Below are 20045 nucleotides of genomic sequence, written 5' to 3' on the forward strand. Positions count from 1 at the left end.
GAGAGTTTCTTCTTCTTCAACTCACTACCAATAGCTGCTTCTGATTCTTTGTGACTTGTTCTAAACTGGCATACAGTATTTCTCTTTTTAGGTATGGCTAAAGTAGCATTACATATCAAACATATACAGCTATCTTTACACAGAGTAACAAAAAACTATTCCCCCCACTCACAACAGAAGTGGTATGTTTCCCAGTATTTAGCTGCACTCATTTTTCACAGACATGTTACTGTGGGAGAACTATAACATGGCGTGTGGATTCCCTAGTTCTGATCAACAGCACTTGGCGGCAATCAAGAGACTTCACGCTGTAGCGGTTAGGATATGTTCACTGCCAAATGTACAGCATACTATTCACCGTATTTGACTGCAATGTTGCTGTTGCTGTGGTATGTACTATTGCACTATTTTGTTCGCTATTGTTTCAACAATGAGTGATGAGGCGATTACCTGACATGTCAATACAAACAACAATCTCAGTTTTGATAACACAAAGTTTTTAACTGATCATTACTTCTGTTGTGCGCATTGTTGTTTCATGGAAGCTCAAAAACAGCAATTTGTGTTGCCTACTGGAAGCAGTGTGTGTGTGTGTGTGTGTGTGTGTGTGTGTGTGTGTGTAATCCTAAGGGATCAAACTGCTGAGATCATCGGTCCTTAGAAGTATTGTTGTCACATTTACCTCCTACAAATACAGTGCAAAATGCTCATTTTCAACAAATTGGTGTTTTACCAAAACAGCTCATTTAAACAGAGTGAAATATCGCCTTCCCCCCACGAACCATGGACCCTGCCGTTGGTGGGGAGGCTTGCGTGCCTCAGCGATACAGATAGCCGTACCGTAGGTGCAACCACAACGGAGGGGTATCTGTTGAGAGGCCAGACAAATGCGTGGTTCCTGAAGAGGGGCAGCAGCCTTTTCAGTAGTTGCAGGGGCAACAGTCTGGATGATTGACTGATCTGGCCTTGTAACACTAACCAAAACGACCTTGCTGTTCTGGTAACTGTGAATGGCTGAAAGCAAGGGGAAACTACAGCCGTAATTTTTCCCGAGGGCATGCAGCTTTACTGTATGGTTAATGATGATGGCGTCCTCTTGGGTAAAATATTCCGGAGGTAAATTAGTCCCCCATTCGGATCTCCAGGCGGGGACTACTCAAGAGGACGTCGTTATCAGGAGAAAGAAAACTGGCGTTCTACGGATCGGAGCGTGGAATGTCAGATCCCTTAATCAGGCTGGAATGTTAGAAAATTTAAAAAGGGAAATGGACAGGTTTAAGTTAGATATAGTGGGAATTAGTGAAGTTCGGTGGCAGGAGGAACAAGACTTTTGGTCAGGCGAATACAGGGATATAAATACAAAGTCAAATAACGGTTATGCAGGAGTAGGTTTAATAATGAATAAAAAAATAGAGGAGTATGGTTAAGCTACTTCAAACAGCATAGTGAATGCATTATTGTGGCCAAGATAGACACGAAGCCCATGCCTACTACAGTAGTACAAGTTTATATGCCAACTAGCTCTGCAGGTGACAAAGAAATTGAAGAAATGTATGATGAAGTAAAAGAAATTATTCAGATAGTGAAGGGAGACGAAAATTTAATAGTCATGGGTGACTGGAATTCGGTAGTAGGAAAAGGGAGAGAAGGAAACGTAGTAGGTGAATATGGAGTGGGGGTAAGAAATGAAAGAGAAAGCTGGCTGGTAGAATTTTGTGCAGAGCATAACTTAATCATAGCTAACACTTGGTTCAAGAATCATGAAAGAAGGTTGTATACATGGAAGAACCCTGGATATACTAAAAGGTATCAGATAGATTATATAATGGTAAGACAGAGATTTAAGAACCAGGTTTTAAATTTTAAGACATTTCCAGGGGCAGATGTGGACTCTGACCACAATCTATCGGTTATGAACTATAGATTAAAACTGAAGAAACTGCAAAAAGGTGGGAATTTAAGGAGATGGGACCTGGATAAACTGAAAGAACCAGAGGTTGTACAGAGTTTCAGGGAGACCATAAGGGAACAATTCACAGGAATGGGGTGAAAGAAATACAGTAGAAAAAGAATGGGTAGCTTTGAGGGATGAAATAGTGAAAGCAGCAGAGGATCAAATAGGTAAAAAGACGAGGGCTAGTAGAAACCCTTGGGTAACAGAAGAAATATTGAATTTAATTGATGAAAGGAGATAATATAAAAATGCAGTAAGTGAAGCAGGCAAAAAGGAATACAAACTTCTCGAAAATGATATCGACAGGAAATGCAAAATGGCTAAGCAGGGATGGCTAGAGGATAAATGTAAGGATGTAGAGGCTTATCTCACTAGGGGTAAGATAGATAATGCCGACAGGAAAATTAGAGAGACCTTTGGAGAATAGAGAACTACTTGTATGAATATTAAGAGCTCAGGTGGAAACCCAGTTCTAAGCAAAGAGGGGAAAGCAGAAAGGTGGAAGGAGTATATAGAGGGTCTATACAAGGGTGATGTACTTGAGGACAATATTATGGAAATGGAAGAGGATGTAGATGAAGATGAAATGGGAGCTATAATACTGCGTGAAGAGTTCGACAAAGCACTGAAAGACCTGAGTCGAAACAAGGCCACGGGAGTAGACAACATTCCATTAGAACTACTGATGGCCTTGGGAGAGCCAGTCCTGACAAAACTCTACCATCTGGTGAGCAAGATGTATGAGACAGGCGAAATACCCTCAGACTTCAAGAAGAATATAATAATTCCAATCCCAAAGAAAGCAGGTGTTGACAGATGTGAAAATTACCGAACTATCAGTTTAATAAGTCACGGCTGCAAAATACTAACGCGAATTCTTTACAGACGAATGGAAAAACTAGTAGAAGCCGACCTTGGGGAAGATCAGTTTGGATTCCGTAGAAATATTGGAACACGTGAGGCAATACTCATCTTAAGGCTTATCTTAGAAGCTAGATTAAGGAAAGGCAAACCTACATGTCTAGCATTTGTAGACTTAGAGGAAGCTTTTGACAATGTTGACTGGAAAACTATCTTTCAAATTCTGAAGGTGGCAGGGGTGAAATATAGGGAGCGAAAGGCTATTTACAATTTGTATAGAAACCAAATGGCAGTTATAAGAGTTGAGGGGCATGAATGGGAAGCAGTGCTCTATATTGAGCAAGCAGTGAAGGAAACAAAAGAAAAATTCGGAGTGGGTATTAAAATCCATGGAGAAGAAATAAAAACTTTGAGGTTCGCCAATGACATTGAAATTCTGTCAGAGACAGCACAGGACTTGGAAGAGCAGTTGAATGGAATGGATGGTGTCTTGAAGGGAGGATATAAGATGAACATCAACAAAAGCAAAAGGAGGATAATGGAATGTAGTTGAATTACGTCGGGTGATGTTGAGGGTATTAGATTAGAAAATGAGACACTTAAAGTAGTAAAGGAGTTTTGCTATTTGGGGAGCAAAATAACTGATGATGATCGAAGTAGAGAGGATATAAAATGTAGACTGGCAATGGGAAGGAAAACGTTTCTGAGAAGAGAAATTTGTTAACATCGAGTATTGATTTAAGTGTTAGGAAGTCGTTTCTGGAAGTATTTGTATGGAGTGTAGCCATGTATGGAAGTGAAACATGGACGATAATTAGTTTAGACAAGAAGAGAATAGAAGCTTTCGAAATGTGGTGCTACAGAAGAATGCTGAAGAGTAGATGGGTAGATCACATAACTAATGACGAGGTGTTGAATAGGATTGAGTAAAAGAGAAGTTTGTGGCACAACTTGACTAGAAGAAGGGATTGGTTGGTAGGACATGTTCTGAGGCATCAAGGGATCACCAATTTTAGTATTGGAGGGCAGTGTGGAGGGTAGAAATCGTAGAGGGAGACCAAGAGATAAATACACCAATCAGATTCAGAAGGATGTAGGTTGCAGTAGGTACTGGGAGATGAAGAAGCTTGCACAGGTTAAAGTAGCATGGAGAGCTGCATCAAACCAGTCTCAGGACTGAAGACCACAACAACAACAACAACAGCAACAACAAAGCATGGTGTTCAACCAGCTGATCATGATTGATGGCTTGAGAATCCCTGTACTAAAGACACACATGGATTTTGAAAATAGGAGTAAAAGTAAATGTTACAGGTAAAAAATTTTAATAGCATCAACTGGAGATTATGACTGTGTCCTTTAGAAAGAAATAATATGTTGCACACTATAAAGCTGGAAATTCTTTGTAGTCACAAAAAAAAGGGCCATCTTATTAGGCACAAATTCGTTGAGGCTTTCATGGGCACTAATTCACAAATTGCCTGTTGGCTACTGTCTCAGGATCTGCTGTTGATGTTTGTTTAAAAATTAGTTTCAGTAAAACATCAACAAAATTATGAATCAAATGGCTGAAAATCTGGAGACAGAAGTCAAAGGCAACATTTTACTTATTACTATTACATTCAGTCATCCTTACCTGATACTGGCCAAGACAATAGCAGATACTCGCAAGTCGAAGATGACGACGTAAGGCAGCAAGTGATGTAGGAGGGGGTTCTGGTTGACTTCGAACAAGAGACAGTGCACTTTCAAAATTTCCACTGTAGAGAGCAGCATCCATGAGAAAGCCTTGCAACCACACATCTAATTTCAGGTGTTGTGCTAAACGCGAAAACTCTGTTCAAATGTAAATAGTTCTGTTAGTGATGACATATTCCATTCAGGGAACACTACTACTAATTCAACCATGAAAGAAAGACATGTCTAACTGATGACAACAAAATAGGTTACAAGAACAATGAGTCATTAATTGCATAAAATTGTATCATTGTCTTTGAAGGTGCTGTTCCACAGATTCTAAGTAATGGAAAAAAGAATACATGACTGCTGAGATGCTGACATATGAATGTTATGTTAGTTAACTTGTTCTCTGTTGGGCCCACACCTTGCGTAAAATCACAATATGACATTTTCTTTATACTTTTACAAAATTAGCTGCAAATACTTTTATTGTTGTTTTTACATAGGTACATTACAAGCCTGTTTTGGCAGTTGCATCATTTTCAAGTATTCCTAATGACATTACATTTACAAAACATTTTATTCTACATCTATGTAAACTATTATGAGACTTTTCTCTTATACGTGGGTGGTTTGAAAAGTTCTCGGAATCACCACAAGAGGGCTGCCCTAGCACAAAGAGTTGTTCATGTGATATTCATTGGACTGTTGCCTGTAAACACGTGGCACGTCACTGCTCTTGGAAGACAGCTGGGGAGGTGACATGGCTCTGTTGTTGTTCCAGCATACTGATTTGCGAAAATGGAAAAAAAATCAAGATTCAGGCAGTGATTGAGTACTTCGTAAAGAAAGGTGTGAAAGCAAAGGACATTCATGCTGATTTCCAGAATACACTGGGGGACTCTGCTTGTTCATATTCAACTGTTGCCAAGTGGACAAATGAATTTAAATTTGGTCAGGAGAGCTTGGATGTTAATCCGTGCAGTTATTGGCCAAGATGTGTCCCTACTCCAGAAATCATTGTAAAAGTGCACAAAAGGCTCATGGACGACTGCCGATTGAAAGTGCGTGAAATTGCTCACACTTGCCAGATGTCATCCGAAAGGGTATATCACATTTTAAATGAAGAATTAGAGATGACAAATTATCCGCAAGATGGGTGCCACGGCTCTTGATGCTGGATCAAAAATGCATGAGAATGGACATATTGGAACAACGTTTGGCCCATTTTAGAAGAAACAAACAAGATTTTTTGCCCCGTTTTGTGACCACAGATGGAACTTGGTTGCACTACTATACACCACAGAGAAAACAAGAGTCAAAGCAGTGGAAACATGCTGATTCTCTGCCACCAAAGAAAGCAAAGACAATTGGTTCGGCAGGAAAGGTTATGGTACTAGTGTTCTGGGATGTGAAAGGAATTCTGTTAGTAGATTATCTCTCCACTGAGCAAACAATTACTGGAGAACACTATGCTAACCTCCTGGACAAATTGCAACAAAAGATATGCGAAAAAAAAGTCAGGTTCAAAAAGGAAGACAGTCAGGTTCAGAAAGGAAGAAAGTCATGTTCCATCAAGACAATGCGCACCCGTACACATGTGCCATTGCCATGACAAAATTACAAGAACTAAGGTATGAATTGTTCCACACCCACCTTATTCACCTGATATAGCTCCGTCAGGCATTCATCTCTTCCCAAAACTGAAAATTTTTCTTGGTGGCTGAAGATTCACTTCAAACGGAGAATTGATAGCCAGAGTTGACAACTATTTTGCACACCTGGAGGAAACTCATTTTTGAGATGGGATCAAGGCACTGGAACATTGTTGGACCAAGTGCATTAATCTACAAGGAGATTTCATTCAAAAATAAAAAATGTTTCAGTGATGTAAGTACTTTTTTTCTATTCTGTTCCGAGAACTTTTCAAAGCACCCTCATATTATTCTTATATCTAGATGGAGTGATGTCCATAAGACATCTTGGAACATAATTTCTTTTATTTACAGTGTTGTTAAGATAAGTCATGTCTTCATCCTCTATAGAAATTTCGTGTTACTTTTTGACAGTTGGCAAATGACAAGTTGTTCCATTGGTGCATAATGTTTACAAGCAAATTATATCAAACACTGGAAAATCTAGTCAGGAATATAAATACTGTAAGAAAAGATAGAGTGCTACTTATGGTAAAGATGACATTTTAAGTTGCAGGCAGGCACAATTAAAAGGTGCTAACACACAAGCTTTTGACCACAGCTTTTGTCAGAAAAAGAGAAACATACACCACTGATTCACACAAGCAAGCACACCTCACGGACACAACACTGCCAACTTCGACAGCTCCGAACAGCTGGAGTTGTTGGTCATGTGTATGTGAGGTGTGCTTTCTTGTGTGAATGAATGGTGTGTGTTTGTCTTGTCTTTTTCTGACAAAGGCTTTGGCCAAAGTGTAAGTGTAAGTGTAAGTGTCTTTTAATTGTGCCTGTCTGCAACTTAATGTGTCATCTTTACAGTAAGTAGCAGTCTACCTTTCTCTACATTGTTGGAAGTAAATTATATCCTAGGTAGTCAGAGATTTTTTGCCAGAGATAATTTGGCATATGTATTTATTGTGTTGTGTTCACCTCTTTTTCTATATTGTCTTTTTCTATATTGTTAATAAAGTCTTCTAGATAATTTTTATGTTTGATGTCAATTTGTTCGTTTAGGATGTCACTCAGATATCTGTTTGCATGTGTATAAATTTCTAGTTCTTCGAGAATGGTTTGACCTCCTGGTACCTTTGCAGAATTTTCAAAGTGTTCACTTTATGATTTCTTAAGAGTAGATAAAAACTTGAATGTATCTAAAAACAAAGATGATGCGACCAACCAAACGAAAGCGCTGGCAGGCCGATAGACACACAAACAAACACAAACACATACACAAAATTCAAGCTTTCGCAACAAACGGCCGCCCCACCAGGAAAGAGGGAAGGAGAGGGAAAGATGAAAGGATGTGGGTTCCAAGGGAGAGGGCAAGGAGTCACCCCAGTCCTGGGAGCGAGTGTATACCCATCCTTTTTTCCCCCTAGGGTGGGTCTTTCCGCTCCCGGGACTGGGGTGACTCCTTGCCCTCTCCCTTGGAACCCACATCTTTTCGTCTTTCCCTCTCCTTCCCTCTTTCCTGGTGGGGCGGCCGTTTGTGGCGAAAGCTTGAATTTTGTGTGTATACCTGTCCTTTTTTCCCCCTAGGGTGGGTCATTCCGCTCCCAGGACTGGGGTGACTCCTTGCCCTCTCCCTTGGAACCCACATCCTTTCGTCTTTCCCTCTCCTTCCCTCTTTCCTGGTGGGGCGGCCGTTTGTTGCGAAAACTTGAATTTTGTGTGTGTGTTTGTGTTTGTTTGTGTGTCTATCGGCCTGCCAGTGCTTTCGTTTGGTGGGTCGCATCATCTTTGTTTTTAGATGTATTTTTCCCACGTGGAATGTTTCCCTCTATTATATTCATAAAATAAAAACTTGAATGATTTGATAAGAAAATATACAACTGGAAGATGGAGTAGCAATGGGATATTGTATAGTAGGTTCTATCACAGACATATTTCTCAATGCATAGAAGAAAAAATTTTCCCCTTCAATTCTCTATCCCTTAACAAAACTATCTACTACTACCAGTATATAGATGATACATCACTGCTAATAAATGGAGACAATAAGGATATACACACTATTCGGCAGCAATAAAGCAATCTGCATCCAAAAATTAAATTTACAATGGAAACAGAAAACAACAAATCCACCAGTTTCTTACACCTAATAATAAGCAATGGTAGTAACTAACAAAAATTTGAAATTTACATGAAACCTACAACAGACACCATAATCAATAATAATTTATGCCACCTGATTGGATACATATGCATACTTTACATCAGTGATCAACAGAATTATAAATTCACCAATGGAAGAACAAACAATAAAAAATGAAACACTACAAAAAGTAGCACAGAAAAATAATTTTGACCCAGATACAGTACTCAAAAACTATCAAGAGCATACTAAACCTAAAACAGACAACATACATACAGAAATAACAAAAACAAGAGATAACAAAACCGACACCAAATTGACATATACAGGGTGATTATAATTAAAGCTAAACTTTCAAAACGTTGTAGAAATAACACTACTGGTCAGAATGACGTCAAATTGCAATGGAATATTATTGGAGACGAGAGAAAACGTATAGCAGAAGAAAAAAAAAACTGTGTGATAATTGAACAATAGATGGCGCTGTTATGTGTCAGAATAAGTAAATGAAAACACCTGCCATGTGTATGACCCACTGAAGTTGGTATAAACACGTCGGGTGCACAGTTTTTCCTCCTTTCGTGTTTGCGACGTTCGCCATGACTGTCTCAATGCAGGATCGCACTCTGTGTGTAAAGCTGTATTACAAGAATGATGACTGTGCACATGTCGCTCTGCAGAAATTCCGGACACTGAAGGGTTCGAAAAAAGATGTTGGTCCGATGACTGCCATGGGTCTGGAGAAAATGATTCGGAAATTCGAAAAGACAGGTTCTTTTAGTGTGTAACCTGGTAGAAGGAGGAAACAAATTGATTCAATGTCAGTGGATGCAGAGACCACAGAAATGCTGGAGATGAGTTGTGTTGTGCAAATGTGTAGAGCATGGAGAATTGCCCAAACATACCTGTGAGCACAGTGCATAAAATCATACAAAACATCCTTTTATGCTATCCATTCAAAATTACCCATGTGAATGAGTTGCTTCCTGTTGAACTGCCAGCAAGAGAGACCTTTGCTTTAGAATTTCTTGCTCACAAGGAAGTGGACAGTGATTTGCCGTGGAAGATTTTGTGGACAGACGAAGCCCACTTCCATCTGACAGGATATACCAATACACAGAATTGTCGAACATGGGCAATGGAAAATCCACATGCAAGTCATCCTAAAAAGGTCACTGTGTGGTGTGGGTTTATGGCATCATTTATCACAGGGCCATATTTTTTCGAAGAGACAGGTGCTTCCAGTCCTGTTACCTGTACTGTCACTGGTAAGTGCTATGAGTGTCTTTTGTGCAAAAATGTCATTCCAGCTCTCCAACAGCATGGATGTGTGGATGGGATCATTTTTGTGCAAGATGGCACATCTCCGCACATTGCAAATCTGGTTAAGCAGCTGCTGCAGCGCCATTTCATAAATTCTAGAATTATCAGATGCCATTTCACTAAAACCTGGCCATCCCGATCACCTGATCTTAATCTGTGTGACTTCTGGCTTTGGGGCTATCTGAAAGACGTTGTGTTCAGTTTTCCAACTGCAAACTTAGCTGCATTGAAGGCACACATTGCACAACACATTCTGAAAGTGACCCCAGAAACACTTTGATCTGTTGTGGAACATTCTGTTTCTCAATTTCAAATTGTTGCAGAAAACAGTAGACAGCATACTAAACATGTTTTGCACCAGTCACACGCAAATTAATAATCCGATTTTATTTTGATTGACATTTTTTTTATGAGGTTTTCGATGTCAGGACAGTTAAAAACTGATTTTTCCCATCTGATGTGATATGACCTTGCTGTGGTGGATGGGCTTATGTAACTAACAGTATCACACCAGTACACCCACACACACTGAGTAGCACAGTTTGTTTAATGTCAAACATACACCTTAGGCTTGTTGTATGATTCATTTGTCATTTGTAGTAGACCACTACTAAATTATGATGCTTACAGCGCCACCTATTAGTACATTGTGTAACTCTTTATTTTTCCTATGCCGTACGTTTTCCTCCTTTTCTGATAATATTCCGTTGCAATCTGATGTCATGCTGGCCTGTGGTGTTATTTCTACAATGGTTTGAAAGTTTAACTTTAATTATAATCACCCTGTATATAGCAACAACATATATAGGCAACATATCACACAAAATGAACAAATTGTTAAAGAATACAAAAATACAATTAGCATTTTGGACTAACGATAACTTACAAACAAAGCTGAGATCAGAAAAAAGAAATGACTCTATCTTTTCTAATCCAGGTGCATACAAAATTTCCTGTGGTGACTGCAATAGTTTTTACATTGGACAAACAGGATGAAGCTCTAGTATAAGATCTAAAGAACACACGAGAGACTGTGAAAGAGACCAATCAAGTTTTTACCAACACTTAAGAAACAAAAACCAAAGAGATAACACCATCAAAAACACTTTGAAAATTCAACATAGGACAGAAAAGGTCAGATCATGAACATTTTGAAAGAACTGGAAATTTACACTCACACATAAACTGATATCCGATTGACATCCTAAATGAACAAACTGACCTTATAAACATAAAAATTATCTGGAAAACTTTATTAACATAATAGAAAAAGGGATGAACACAATACAATACACAAAAAAGAATTAACAACATTAAGATCACACAGTTGCATAATGCAAAATTCTCTCTGACTACCTGATATGATTTACTTATACACATAACGCATCAATGGAATGATCTGTCATTTGACAACTGTCAAAAAGTAACATGAAATTTCTATAGAATGTAGGTATGTGACCTATATTGACAATACAGTAAATAAAAGAAATTATATTCCAAGATGTTTTATGGATGTCACTTCATTTGGACATAAGTATGACGTCACTTCATTTGGACATAGGTATAAGATAAAAATCTCATAATACTGTTACACAAATGTAGAATAAAATGCTCTATAAATGTAAAATCAACAGGAATATTTGAAAATGGTACAAATGCCGAAATAAGCATGTCATGTACCTGTGTGAGAAAAACAATTAAAATATTTGCAGCTAATTTTGTGAAACTGTAAAGAAGAATGTTGCGTATTCAATGACTACTTCCAATACCATAATCATCTTCTGGTTGGCATTATCACTTATACTAATTTTCTAAGCTGAGCCACAGTCATCATACACCATGAAACATTCAACGTTTACAGATGCTTACAACTTTTAATGCTGTGTGGTATATGACGACAATGGTTCACCCTATCAAACCAGTCAGATCACATCAACCACAAGATAATAGCTCTATTGAAACCAATCACTGAATAAAGGCATACTGCAGCTTCTCAACAGTCACATTTTCCCTTTTTATCTCATGCTCTGGCAAAGACATTATGAAGATCTATATTTGTTAAAATATTTATTACAGCATTGAAATCTGCTCAGATGATCAACATACTGAAATTTTAATTCAACCTCTCACCTACAGCAGACTGAAGCGTGGAGCACAGCAACACATAACAGAAAATAGCATTTACGCTACCTTTTTAAGCACTAGCTCTTATTCTAGCAAAAGTACGCATTCACATAGACAGCAACATAGACACCCAAACATGCAGAACCTTGACCATGATAAAACTAATTACAGGTACTTCATTACTGAAAGTAATTGCCTGAGCTGATGAAAGTGGAGAGGAAGTAGGGTAGGATGCAGGAGGGGGGGGGGGGGGTTTACGGGAAAGAGGCAGGTCTTTGAACAGATGGCTCTGTGGCTGTGCAATAAGATGAAAATACAAGAGAATACTGTATTTACTCGAATCTAAGCCACACCTGAAAAATGAGACTCGAAATCAAGGAAAAAAATTTTTCCTGAATCTAAGCTGCACCTGAAATTTGAGACTTGAAATTCAAAGGGGGAGAAAAGTTTTAGACCGCACCTCCAAATCGAAACAAAGTTGGTCCATTGTAACACGAGACACAATTTAGGTAGAATGGATAAAGATACAGCTACAGTAGTTTGGTTTGAGTCGTAAGCTTAACAGTTAAGCTTTACCAAGTAGCCATTGTTATGTGTCAGGCGCTCCGTCCGTATTTATAAGGATATCCTTCCTTTTTAACGTGCTTTGTCTGGTTTGAATTGATTGCTTATTTTGGTTTGATCTGATAAGTGCGTTCTCTTTGTTATAGGTGCTTGTGTCACTCTAAGCTGAAAATGCATTATTGTACTGTGTCACGCATTGTTTGTCGCATTCTGATAATGAGTGTTTATGACCTGCTGCTGCTCGCGGCAAGGCTTGCTTTTGTGCGCGCTACCGCGGCTTACAATAAAACAAAACAGAGGAACTGTCTCGTAAGCGAAACAATGGCAATAGACTGCTATTTGTTGCTACTTACACTGCTACTTTCTTTGATAATGATCAACAAGAACCAAATAATAAACTGCGTATGATAGAAGATGTTCTGAACGAGAGATTAGCGAAAATTTTTCTCCATTTGAAAATCTCTGCAGACGCCTCTTTAGTACATTACATTCTGCACAGAAATAAGTATCATCTTAGATTTAAAAATCTAGTCAGTTGCCGTGCTTCATTTCTGACTATCACTATTCAGCATAAGAATAATACGAATATAAACATGACATGATATGTATATTCTTCTGCGTTTGCTGTTGTCTCACTCTAGTTTCGTAGTTTGTCAGGCATATAGGTTTTAAATGACATAGCAGCAAACACGAAAGAATACATGGCATAATGTTCACATTATTCTACCTTTTCTTTTAATTTATTTACTGATGCAGAGGTTTTGGCGCCAGTATTTATCTTTGTGCCTGCAAAGCATGCCTGTGTAGTGCTACATATATTCGATCGCAGAAACTAGTTGTGGCGACTCCTACCAACATTTTTCAGAACTTCCACTTACTTTGCAGTTTGCACTCGATTCTAAGCCGCAGGTGGTTTTTTGGATTACAAAAACCGGAAAAAAAGTGCGACTTAGATTCGAGAGGGGAGGGGAGGGGAGGGGACCACCTGTTATATCTTCATGAAGCGTGTTACACATGTTGTGTGTTGTATATTGAACCCATTGATTTGCATTGTAGTACCTTGACAAATAATGTATCATTGTGAGATGATACTTTGGATGAATAAAGACATGTAAAACTATTAATTTATATTTTCTTGACAGTGCTAATAACATGCTTGCTAAATGAACTAATTCAATTGTAACACATCAAAGACATGATAACAACACAAGAACCTGTACCTCTCTGCTCTCAACACAAAATAGACTAGCAAAAACTAATAACAACTGTGTGTATATGGCAATCAAAATGTGTAGCAAACTGTCTAGTCATGGCCCCAGTATGCCAATGAAATTATTTAACAAGAAACTGCACTGGTTTGTGGCAGATGACCAATTTTATTCCTTATAAGAATTTTTAAAACTGTCAAATATTAGCACAACAATGTAAATACATATTTTGGTAAAATTAATATGTTCCATGCACTGACAATGTCTATTACATGTAATGATGCTGAATGATTAACAAAGAATCTGAGAATACACCAGTAAACACCCAATTCTTTCAAGAATTTAACTTCCATTTATAAAACAGCTTCAAACATCTGATTGCTTTAAAAATAAGTTAAAGTGTCACAAATATTTGGTGTTCTTCCCCCCCCCCCCCCCCCCCAAGTATATCCATTGTGGATGATGAACTGTGACTCTGATTTAAATTGGCAATTTATCTGGTAATAAATATGCAACCAGTCACTTTTTAGTTTTTTGATACGATTTACTCAACCATAAACATGTTTTCAATCCACTGCAGGCTCAACCTTATGCTGTGGACCAAGTGTAGCACTGCATCTAGCTACTTTATGGGTTCCTCTTCATAATGATATATGTATGATGTCAGTACAATGTTTGGTTCTTGTGCAATAAATAACTGAAAGTGTTCCCGGACTTTATGTACACCCTGTATAAGTAGTATGAGTAGATTATGACAGCATTTTAAATTTTTAAATTTGGCCAAAAATTATGTGAAATACTGAAAATCAAATTTTTGTTGCACCTGGAAGCCATTTGGCAATTTGCAGCTGGGCCTGTTAACCATGAACCATGAACTGGGATAGCCGTGTAGTAATATACACCACCCAGTCACATTAATGTGACCATTGCCTATGTTTGACATCAACATGCAATAAGCACTCATGGATGGCAGGTGGAAAAACGTGCAGTGGAAAGTTTATAAAGCATGTCGGGGGCACACAGTAATTAGTGCAGTTGTTGCCTTAATGCAGAAACGGACCAATTTATCTGACGTCCAAAAGGGTATGATCATTGACTTTTGGGCCAAGGGTGGGAGCATTTTCAAAACGGCTAATTTTGTAAACTGTTTGCACGCCGCAATGGTTAAAATATACTGTGCATGGTAAAATGGTGTTATCCAAAATCGGTGCCCACACAACTGTGGCGCAAAATGGGCCATAGGTGAAAATGGTGAAAAATGACTTTGGAGATGTGTATGGGCGAAAAGACATGCAACTGTTGAGCAATTGACTGCCCAGATGAACCAAGAGTCTACCAAAAGTATTTCCCCAATGACCGTTCAGCGAACATTGCTGCATATGGGCTACCACAGCAGGTGCCTGGTTAGTGCAACCATGCCGACTGCTGTTCATCGGTGACAAATGTTGGAATTTGCATGCCAATACTGCAACTGGATGACCACTGAGTAGTGACAGGTGGCCTTTTCAGATTGATCATGTTTTATGCTCCATTGGACAGATGGTCATTGGAGTACACAACATGACACACCCAAAAGCAAACACTCTGAAACAATTGTCGGAAGGGTCCAGGTCAGAGGATGGGGCATTATGGTCCAGGGAATGTTTTCATGGCATGGAAGACACAATGGATCAACACAAGTATGCATCTATCATTGGGGACCTACATGCCATTTGCTTTTCCTCCGAGTGACAGCATCTACCAGCAGGACAACACAACATGTCAAACAGTTCACAGTGTAAGTGTGTGGTTCAAAGAGCACCAGGATGAGTTACCAAACTCCCTGCATTTAAAACCAATCAAGAATCTGTGGGATTGCCTCAATCGAGCTGTTCGCACCATGGATCCCCCCCTGTGAGAAACCTAAGTGCAGCTGGCCACAGCACTGGAGTTGGTATGGCTCTATATCTGCGTCGGTACCTGCTAGAACCTCACTGACTCTCTTCCTGCACATCTCACAGTTGTCTGTGCTGCAAAATGCAGTTATTAAGGCTTTTGACAGAGTGTCACACTAATGTTGCAGGACTGTTTAGTTTGCAGTAGCCATATGACAACACTAGAAGTTGAAATCAGGAATGAAATCAGGTAGTAATATACTTCAGAGTAATAATTTATAATTTAGCACAAACTTTTAAAGTTTAAAATAAACTTACAGGAATAACTGAAGCAATTTTCATTATGTACAACTATCAACCTGGTCTTAAAAGAAAGATAAATATTTTACACTTGATATAGAGAATGCATATGAATATATAAAGTCACAGTTGTGATCAGAAAGTGAAAAGTACACATTAATTCATCTTCGACATTTTCTTTTCTCCAATCAGATTGTGCACTACTAACATGCAACCAAAGTTGCATGCATTGTGAAAGTGGTGTGTAAAATTGACAAAAGCATTATAAATAAAGATACAACTGCAAACCAGAGCACTTTAATGCAACAAAAAGCACAAACTCACCCCTCTCCAGGCTTTCTGTACTGTAAAGTAATTCCCAGCATCGCACAGCCATAAGGAAACTATGCACAACAGGCGATGATGTCAGTCCTGCACCTACAGTAGTTGCCGTCGAATTCCCGACAGCACGTGGTGGGCCTGTCAGTATAGGTACTGCGGCCTCATCAGAAGCTTCCAGCTTCCGACGCTTTGCTTTAGTTTCTCCACTGTCATCACTGGATGACGATGCTGTAAGTGGTGTGAAAGCCTCCAACAAAACTAATGACTGTTCTCCACCACCTGTTGAGTAATATAATTTATTGTATTAAAGGATGACTTGACCAGGTTATTACGTGAAAGGTAATACCTCTGTTGTGTCATGTAATACCAATTATTTTTAACAAAGCTATATGAAGAATGTACATCAGGTATGAACAAGGAATGTATTATTTTCTAATATGCTGAACTTAAAATTAACACGATGTACTGGTGTTTCTATGCTATCTTCACCTGTTGGATTTTATATTAAGCTTCTGTTCTGCACATATGTACAGCAGACGCACCCTCTCTTCCATCACCTGCTTAGTGTAGGTTGCCAGAACTGTAGTGTCTACTATGTAATTATAGGGAGCACAAATTGTGGCACTGTGATTAAAAACTGAAGAGCTACATACCTAAGTTAATAAGATCAGTTTGTTCCAGAGCTCTGGAATCCCCTTTTTATTTATACATACCTAAAGTTAATATGACCAGTTGACTCTGAAATCCACTTTTTTATTGATATAATGGTCGTACTGGAGGCTAAGCAGCTTCTCTGAAGAAACTAGTACAGTTTTTGGAAATGACAGTAACGAGGAACCCAGAATGCTTTCTTATTTCACAAGATCCTGAAGGCTACAAATATTACACAGTTGACTTCAGTGTTTGTTAAAGTTAAAAGGCTGTCACACATTTCCAAATTATCATTTATTATAAGTATTTACAGAATTTATGACTAGATATGCCTCAGATTAAGGATTTCTTATTTTGTACAGTAACATTTGCTGTTGTAACCAGCCATATTTGGACTCGCTGTAACCCACAATAATATGACAGCATTAGATAAGTAACATTCATTTCAAAAAACAATCAAAAGAAAGAATTAATAATTTTTTATAGCTAACAACTCATTTTTCTATGCAGTCTTGATATAAATTCAAACATCTGTCACACAATTCAGTGGATTTTTGTATTAAAGTGTCCTCGCCCACCAGCTTGTCAAGAAATACAGTAACTATTTTCTCTGAGTCGTCATCATCATTCTGAAAACATTTTCTTCTACAGAACTACTTCAATTAAAAAAAAAATATCAGTAGACAACAAATCCAGACTGGAGAGTAAGTAGCCACATCAACTTAAAAATTTGTCAATGAATATTGTGCTTGAGCTGTTACAGAGGAAGCTAAGGGAAGTTGCCAGAAGACATAAGAACCAATTTTGAATAGCTCATTGCAATTTCCTTACAATTTTCTTTTTCGAATCATGTTACAAGAAATCACCAGTAGCACACTGCATCAAAGTCTTCCATTGTTTCAAAAATCTAAATAAGTTAAAAGTGGCACCCTTTTTATATTCATTTTTAAATAAGAGAAAAACTGACATTATAAAATATTTCAGGTTGTCAAATAGCTCACAATAATTGCAGGACTAATGGTACATGAAATATGTGTGACTCAATCACTTATGGCATCAAGTGTAGCATACAAACATTCTTCAAAATTCGTCAACTGAACCCTGAACACCTAGAGAGTGATTTAAAAAAGGCCTTGAAGACAAGAAGCCAATACAATGAGTGGAGAAGAGATGGATTTATTATTTTAAAAATAATCTTGCAGAGCGATTTATTTATTCATTCATTGCATTTCACAGATCCCATCAAAAAGGAGAACCTCCAGGGATGTGGAACAAATGCAGGTATACATTCACATAATGTAAATACATCATAGAAACAAAAATATGAATTTACAGAAAATTACACCTACAGAACTTACTGGTGTATAATATTCACTCACTGCAATCTGGGAACTAAAGCAAGTTCAAGGAGGAGGATGAGAATAAGAAGAAGAAGAAGAAGAAGAAGACAGATGTCCTGTTACTTCTCTGTCTGGAGTTGAAATTTCAACACCTTAGCCAAGCAAAAGACTTATCAGTAACATGGTCCCCATAAGCTACTTTGATTCCATACCAAAAGTCTCTGAGACCTTAATAACCCAATCCCTGCCACCCCATCGTTGAAGTGTTTCGAATAGGCACTGCATGAAGAGAGCTGCATGTCACCAAAAACAGCTGGATGAGACAAGCTGACTATTGAAACTGTTTGCAGAGTACACATTTGTTCTTAAGAATTAGAATATGGTGACAATATCAATCAATGCTTCTTTTACGTGTACAATTTTTTCGACACAGTCTCAATCATATTCTACAGCCTTAGCCAGAGACGTTTAAGAGCAAGTATTCTGTGTTGGTTAGAGCTCTTGTCCTGTGTTCATAGCTGGTTAGCCATGCATGACTTATACTGTCATCATCTTCAAAGTGCGTCCCACATAAAGACTCCTATAATGGATGGAAATCTTAGGGCACCAGGGTTGGAATATAGGGTTAGGGAGATAATGATGTTCATCTAATTTACTGAATTGTTTCCAGGATCTGAGACTTGTGTGTTTGTGTGCATTGTTGTGTTGGAGCATGATTTCTTTTGGACTCTTTTCAGGCTGAACACCTCAGAAATGGTTCAGACTCTGAATTAACAGTTGACCCTTCAGGCAACACATTCATGAGAATGACACCATCACTATCACAAAAGACTGTCATTGTGATTTTGCCAGCAGAAGAAGCTGCCTTGAATTTCTTCTTTTTTGGTTATCTTTGATAGTGCCATTCCAGTGACATCGTTTTTGGGTCAAAACAATGCACCTAGGTTTTGTCACTTGTAATGATTCATGATGGAAAGACCTCTCCACTGACCTGAAACTACAATAACAGGTTTTCTTTGAATTTTGTGGCTTACTGTGATAATTCGAAGACCCCCTCTTGAGCGTATCTTTGAATATTCAAGAATCCCAATCACTGTACATGCACTTCCAATGATCGCCAATAACTGTAGAGTCAACTATCTCGTCATGGTGCACAGGCATGCATGAATAATGACTCCCTGCAATTCATAATTTTGGGAGCAGTGATGATGATGATTGGTTTACAGGAACTAAATATTTTGTTTATCAGTTCTTCTTTTCACTGCAAATTTACATAAAATGATGTGAAACACAAGAACTATCAGCTCTAGGGTCTGCGACCTAGTCATCACAGTTGAAAATTTGCCTGACAGTAGCTCAAGTCAGATGGTTAAAAGTGAGATAAAACCCAAGCAGCTAAAACTGTAGCTGGGCACTGAAAATTATACCAAGAAGGCTCATCATAGTCAGTATGATGAAAATGAGGTGAGAAAAAGAAGATTGTTTGGATTTGAGAGCTAATTAGCTCAAACAATTACATAAATAAAACACATACATAAAAATTTTAAAACATATGACAGTGAGTGGTACCCCCCACTTCCATCCTGTGATGGTCGCCTGCTTTATTTCCTCATTGATTTTCCTTGGTGTCAACGTACTGCATTGCTATACTGGCTGAAAAATTGGGGGAGGGGGGCTGGAAGTTCAACACTGACCACTTTAAATGATGAAGCCATTAGGTGCATATCTGCATTTCACAGTACTTTACTTTCACTGTTCACAAACCCCCAACAATACACAGGATGTTGTTACAAAAAGGTACGGCCAAACTTTCAGGACACATTTCTCACACACAAATAAAGAAAATATGTTATGTGGACATGTGTCCGGAAACACTTACTTTCCATGTTAGAGCTCATTTTATTACTTCTCCTCAAATCACATTAATCATGGAATGGAAACACACAGCAACAGAACGTACCAGCGTGACTTCAAACACTTTGTTACAGGAAATGTTCAAAATGTCCTCCATTAGCGAGGATACATGCATCCACCCCCCATCGCATGGAATCCTTGA

The 20045-nt window shown here is 38.4% G+C and overlaps 1 protein-coding gene across 3 annotated transcripts in view; it reads right to left on the reverse strand.

Moving 5' to 3' along the window:
• Positions 1–20045, reverse strand: part of LOC124711984 (integrator complex subunit 10) — a 134437-nt gene that overhangs the window by 42130 nt on the left and 72262 nt on the right. For all 3 annotated transcript variants that reach the window (XR_007005554.1, XM_047242268.1, XM_047242269.1), the window contains exons 9-10: positions 16002–16277; positions 4452–4651 (exon numbers count right to left, since the gene is read on the reverse strand). Coding sequence is in view for 2 of the 3 variants with exons in the window: in XM_047242268.1 (XP_047098224.1) it covers positions 4452–4651; positions 16002–16277 (476 nt within the window). In the remaining variant the exon portion in view is untranslated. The remainder of the gene's footprint in view (positions 1–4451; positions 4652–16001; positions 16278–20045) is intronic.

Source organism: Schistocerca piceifrons, chromosome 8 (assembly GCF_021461385.2).
Source record: "Schistocerca piceifrons isolate TAMUIC-IGC-003096 chromosome 8, iqSchPice1.1, whole genome shotgun sequence".
Lineage (NCBI taxonomy): Eukaryota > Metazoa > Arthropoda > Insecta > Orthoptera > Acrididae > Schistocerca > Schistocerca piceifrons.